Source organism: Prunus dulcis, chromosome 4 (assembly GCF_902201215.1).
Source record: "Prunus dulcis chromosome 4, ALMONDv2, whole genome shotgun sequence".
In the NCBI taxonomy this organism is placed as follows: domain Eukaryota; kingdom Viridiplantae; phylum Streptophyta; class Magnoliopsida; order Rosales; family Rosaceae; genus Prunus; species Prunus dulcis.
Window position 1 is genome coordinate 17,466,355 of NC_047653.1, and position 6,502 is coordinate 17,472,856.

At 34.6% G+C, this 6,502-nt stretch overlaps 1 protein-coding gene across 1 annotated transcript; it reads right to left on the reverse strand.

The window, feature by feature from the left end:
* Positions 1-2,485: 2,485 nt before the first annotated feature.
* Positions 2,486-4,635, reverse strand: LOC117625109 (trans-resveratrol di-O-methyltransferase-like). Its single transcript, XM_034356702.1, has 2 exons — positions 3,712-4,635; positions 2,486-3,006 (listed from the first exon to the last, which is right to left on the reverse strand). The coding sequence occupies exons 1-2, from the start codon at positions 4,480-4,482 to the stop codon at positions 2,707-2,709; spliced, it is 1,071 nt and encodes a 356-aa protein (XP_034212593.1). The 5' UTR covers positions 4,483-4,635; the 3' UTR covers positions 2,486-2,706.
* Between the last annotated feature and the right edge of the window lie 1,867 nt (positions 4,636-6,502).

Here is a 6,502-nt window from a genome sequence, read left to right on the forward strand (position 1 = left end):
TTTTTATAACAGAATAGAGGATAATGGTTAAACTCGAATACGAGAAAAAGGTTTCACGTACTACATTCTACTATTAGAGATCGGAAAGTAAGAAGTAGTACCTGGTTGCGTTAAGGTTAAAAAGCCTCCATCCCAGGTATTGCGATTAGTTTGTGGTGATGTCTGTTTCAGTCAGATAAGGGGCAGACTATGGGGTGCACTTTGTACACAGTATTTGGAGAGAGATAATCTTAATCAGGAAGAGATCAAGAGAGATATTACAGTGGTGATTACAGTTTTCCATCATCGAACAGCCGCAGGCTTGGAGGCCATCGAATTGGAGCTAGTGTTAGTAGAGAAACTAGCTAGGATGGTAATATTGCAAATTGTTTTAAGCCTGGTGTAGCCAAAAGTATGGGGAGACAGGTGTTGATAAGTTCTAACAGAAGAAGCTGCCCTAGCGTGCCAGATGTGGTAGGTACCCTTCTGGACCCTGCTAGCGAGATACCAGTCTTTACCGTTTAGAATTAGAAATCCAAGTTAAGTTTCAGCTGGACTTAGGAAAAAGAAGCTTTTGGGCCTTGATTTCAGCTTGATATCGCAATTCGCTCTAGACAGGCGCGATGTGACACTTGGGCTAAGGGGAACTGCAGCCTACCCATTTTTACCGTAAGCTTGCTTTTTCTCTTTAGCCGTTCAGATAATTTGGATGGATGGATTTGGTTCTCATATAACGTTCGCACATAAGCGTTTTCACTAGATAACCGCCCAACTATTATTTACTTTACCTAGATTTCGATAATACCACTATGCCTAAAAAAACAAAAAAACAAAAACAAAAAAACAAAAAAAAAACAAGCAAGCTAGAGCTCTAGCCCAAGTGTAGATCCATCTGTGGAGATAAGACCTTTGCAATTTCATTTTTATAGCCTTCACCTCACCAAGATCCATCATTTTTATAGCCTTGGCCTTGTGCTAATTTTGATTTTAAAGGAGTGGCATTGTGTGTAATTTTAATTTTTTTAATTACATTATTATAAAATTAGTACTACTTTTTTGTCTTTTGCTTTATGCTAATTAGGTGAAATTGTATTCCTATATTCCAAATTAGTAAACTATATAGTGTCTTAAAATGAAAGCTCCCAAAAATAAAGCAGGTTGGTGGAAATAGCAGCCCTCATAATTAATAATTCAAGTTACAAAAATAAAACATATATCAATAACCCCTAAAAGTTTTCACCCAAACTCTAAATCATAAAAACTTAACAACAACAATTAAAATTGGAAATTGAATAAAAAAAGAGAAAAATTTACCAAGATTGAAGAACCCACTAAAGATAGGTTGGTACAATTTTTTAGAGGGAGAGAGCTATTTCTTCTTTGGCTCTCAAGGTTCAAATATAGTGTTTTGGGTGGCTAGAAGAAAAATTCTAATATTTGTTTCTAATCAAATTTATATAGATTATGAATTGCATGTTTAATATTTCTTATATGCTTCAAGAGTGGGCTTATTTCTACATAGAGGGCTGGGCTTATTTTAAATAGAGGGCTAGACTATTATTTACTTTACCTAAATTTCGCTTATACCACTAAGCCTAAAAAAAAAAAAAAAAAAAAAAAAAAAAAAAAAAAAAAAAAAAAAAAAAAAAAAAAAAAAAGAAAAAAAAGAAAGAGCATTGGGCTAGAGCTCTAGCCCAAGTGTAGATCCATATGTGAGGATAAGACCTTTGCAATTTCACTTTTATAGCCTTCACCTCACCAAGACCTAGGTACAAGTACACTTACTAAATCTTGACACTGGTACCTAAAGTAAGCGTCTAGCACGAATAAATCTTTTCCCCATTCTACATGAAAGAGTAGGACTAAAAATGCAGTTTTCTTGATATTAATTATGCTTTCTTTTATAGGTGCACATATCCTTTAAAATTTTAGCACAAACATGAACTTATTTAATTGCATCTAACAATAGAATATTAATTTTTACATGTTTAAAAAGATCCAAAATTCTGGAGTTTTGACCAATTTCTTTTGAGGAAGCAAATAGTGTTGGGGAAAAGTATTTTTGACTCTTAATTTCTTTTGTATATTTAATAGCCAAAATGTTAGTTAACTTAGAAATTTGACTCTCTTAATTTCTTTATTTTCTTCAAAGAATTGACTAAACAAAGAATCATACATTTGAGTTTGCTTTTGGGGTTTCCGCATTAAAAGCTTAAAGAGTACGATCCTACTAATGGTTTAGAATTAAATGAGTTAGCTTACCTAAGCCGACTCCCTAATACTTGTCAAATCACACCCCAACCTTGAGTTTTGATTGAGCTTGGCTATAGAGTATTTTACCCGAGCAACATATAAGAAAGGGTATCATGTATTGATGGGGTCGACTTCTATTAGAGAGGTGGTACACAATGTAGTATAAAAATGTAATATGCCTAGTATTTTTCTATAAGAAGGGACACTACATGTTGGAGGCCACATAAGTCCTTGTGATTATTCAGGCTGGAGATTATCAAAGATAAACCTCAAATATTACCTTCAACTGGATTACAGAGGTATATAGTTTGATATATAAATTATTCTAATCAAATATCACAAAAACAAAATGCAAGAACAATTTTATTCGTTAAACAATTATACATCACGGATAAACCTCAATTGGCTTAAACATGAATATTACAAGCGTATATGTAAATTGTTCCAAACCAATACAAGCCGGAGAGGAGAATATCAAGGATAAACCTCAATTAGATACCTTAAACCGCAAATGGGAGTTATCTTATAGTCGCTGAAACCTGCATCAGAAAATAGCTTAGCCCATTCTTTCTCAGTCCTTTCTTTTCCTGTAAACAACACCATCATCAACATATCGAAGAAGAGCTGCGGCTCAATTGATTGGTCATCTCCCTTCTGCTTCATTACCATGTCGATGATAATCACCTTGCCTTTCTTTTCCTTCCTTGTAATTGCCTCTTTAGATCGCTGAAGTATTTTTATACATTCTTCATCGGACCAGTCATGCAATATCCACTGCTAGTCATGAGCAGTCACCATTCATAAGAGACGGATATACAAATAGAGAATTTCGATCTTAAACAATTATTAAGATATATAATAAAAATGATACTAGTCGGTGCTATAATAAAAATGGAATATGACCTTTATCTATCACTACTCTAAAACTCCACCATGTACATAAAATTTGAAGATAAAAAAGATAAAAACGAAAACAAAGCAAAAGGAAAGGGTATAAACAAAAAACATGTAGTTAAGGGAAATAGCATACGTGTTAAAAATAAGGCCAATCGTATGTTTGTTGGGAAACATTATCTATGCTATGTGTTCAATTTCTTTGCTTCTTCAAATAATTCAAATTATTATAGCTTCACAAGTTTGAAGGGGAAATGTCCTAATCCGGTGTTAACTAATTTCTTAGCTTAAAATATCTGCAGCAGGAGGGTAAAATTTAAAAGGTTTAATGAGTGGTCCTTGTTACTTGCATGCATGTAATTATCTAAAGCAACCTTAAAATCACATGCATGCACCGACACCATGAAACTAGAAGGGATCTAAAATATCACCATACACCATGAAATCACATTCTACAATGAGAAGGAATTTTCAATGTCATATTAACTTACTTACTGATTCGCTCTCAACTGCTCGTGTATATGCATATATAATAAGAAGATCTCAACTTGATTGGGGGTAACATAATCTACGAGATGTACGTACCTTCATTAAAATTGCATCTGTGGGAGGAATGGCCTCAAACATGTCCCCTCCAAAAAATTTCAAGTTCTTACTCCCTTTTAGGTCAGCGACCACATGTGGGAGATCAAATACAATGCATTCCACATGGGGAAATACATCAGCAATGGCCTTGGACATGGTTCCTATACCACCCCCAACATCAACCAAGGACTCCAATCCCTCAAACACCCCCTTATACTCATTACTCACCACCTTCGAGATTAGTCGAGCATCACTAGCCATGGAATCATTGAAACTGTGGGAAAGACTTGGCTCGAGGTTCCCCAAATCCCAAAATGTTGTCCCATGCGCCGTGAAACATGCTGTAGGGTCATCATTTTGGAACCAAGTGCTAAAGTAATGCCACGGTTTGGTTATAAAAGGATCAAGCTGGCCAAGTAAGAAGGGTCTTGCGCTTAAGGGATCGTCCTTAAGAAGGAGCCTGGAAGCATCCGTGAGCACATAACCTTCTTCCTCATCAAGTTCACTCAGCTTTTGGCGACAGAAGAAGCCCGAGTGCACTAAGATTCGCATGAGCCGGTGGACACAATTGGATTTTTTTGGGTGGATTGGCAATGCAGATATAAGATCAGAAAGGCTCATGGGATTGCCATGTTTCTTTATGATGTCTGGTATACCTAGTTGAACTGCACATTTGAGAGACATAGGGTTTATGAAACTGAAAATGCAATTCCAAATGTGGGCTTGAGCTTGGAGTAGGTTGGCAGAACTCATTTCGTTACTCAAATCCATGTATTTGGCTCGAGATTAATTAGTGCGGGATAGCATGGCTATCCAGATAAATTTATATAGGCGTGGAACTTAATGCCAAAATTGGAAATTGCAAAAGGGTTCTTATTGCAAACCTAAGCTCTACGAACGTGCAGGCCTTTCCAGAAAAGTATAAAGAAAAGTAAGAACTAGGCCTACATACTATATGGGTAATATATATTCGGTATTGGGTACTAATTTAATTTGCAATTGTGTTTGTTAAAAAAGAAAAAAGTAATGTGTTTTTTATGCTTCAACGTGCAAGATTGAAAGTGTCTATGGGTCGAATGTACATGAATAATATAACAAATATTAGGCTAGTTAGGAAGAGGTTTGTAGTTTAAATGATTAAGAATATTTACCTAGCACCTGTGTTCCTAGGTTCGATTCGCCCCATTCTCACAACAGCTTCTATAAAAAAAAAAAAAAATTGTTAGCCTGGTTAGAACTTTACAATATTATGGGTCAGAAATTGAGGGATGGCGACATGTCCCAAACTGGAAGAACGACATGACGTAGCACGATCTTAGTCATGCAAACCAATGTTGGCAATCGAGCAGAAATGGCAATGGAAGCCATGTGCCTTATCTCTTTCTAGGCCTACCATTTGGTTTTGGTCAGAAATTGAACCGACTAATAACTCCAATTGTCTTGGTATTGGGAACCAATTTTAGTGATGCACACTGGCTATTTGCAATGGAGCATTAAAATGACAATGGAAGTCATGTGCCTTATATCTTTCTAGGCCTACTATATATTTTCTTTTGAACAGAAATTGAACTGACTAATAACTCCAATTGTTTTGGTTTTGGGATGTCGACATGTTCCGAACCCAAAGAGCGATGTAGCACAATCTGATTGATGCACACTAGCTATTTGCAATGGAGCATAAATGCAGATGGAAGACATGTGCCTTGTCTCTTTCTTGGCCTACTATTTGGTTTTGCTCAGAAATTGAACTGACTAATAACTCAAATTGTTTTGGCTTCACATGTGGACCATTATGTGGTGTTTCTACATGAGGAGTCGTGTTGAACAATATAAAGTCTCACATCAAAATGTTCACACAACATATAAGTGGTTCCACTACTAATAGAATCAAGACCTTTTGTATAAAACTCTACACCTACTGAATATGAAGGTGATTAAGTTGGGGACAATATTGATATATGTTGCTAGTAGTGGACCACTAGCATGTCGCTCTTAAATTTATCATATATTATTTATATATTATATAATATATATCTGGAAAATGTCCTCATGTGAAATAAAAATAAGTTACCCATCCCATTTTACATATGTGATACATAAATTATATGTACAATATTCAAATAAGTACAAAGTTTATAAAAAAAAAAGGGAGATATTTAGTCATACACCCATTCTTAGTACTAATGATATAGATAAATCATGTACCATTTAATTACTATTAACAAACGAAAAAAAAAACCCAAAAATGACACCTTTGATTATTAAATTACTTTGATGCCCTATTGAGTGTTTTGAATTTTTTTACTAGGTTTTGGGGTTGGACTTGTTTTAAAAAATTAATGTCAGTTTTGTAATTTATGATAAGTTAAAAGTCTCTTTGTTATGTTGTAAATGGGCTTTGAGTGTGTTTCTAAAGTCTATTTTATGTTAGGATTTTTTTTTTTTAATCTGGACCCATATTTTGAGTATAATAGTGAATTTCCTTTAAAAAATTTGGTACCCCAACGTATAGATTGAAAAATTAGTTTCACAAACATATATAACTATAATTTGGGGGTAGTGCTCGAGCTTTGTGCATTATACATGCACGAAACTCCAAATGAAAATAACATTTTTATTTCTTTGCTAAGTAGGTTTTTCTTTCGTGAAAAAAAGGTAAATGGTTTTTATACTTATAGTGCTCTCAACCCTAAGAGAAATATCACTAAATTAATTATTAGTTGGTATCTGTATATTTTACGTAGGTACACTAACTTGTAGATAGATACCACTCAAAAAAAATATATTATAT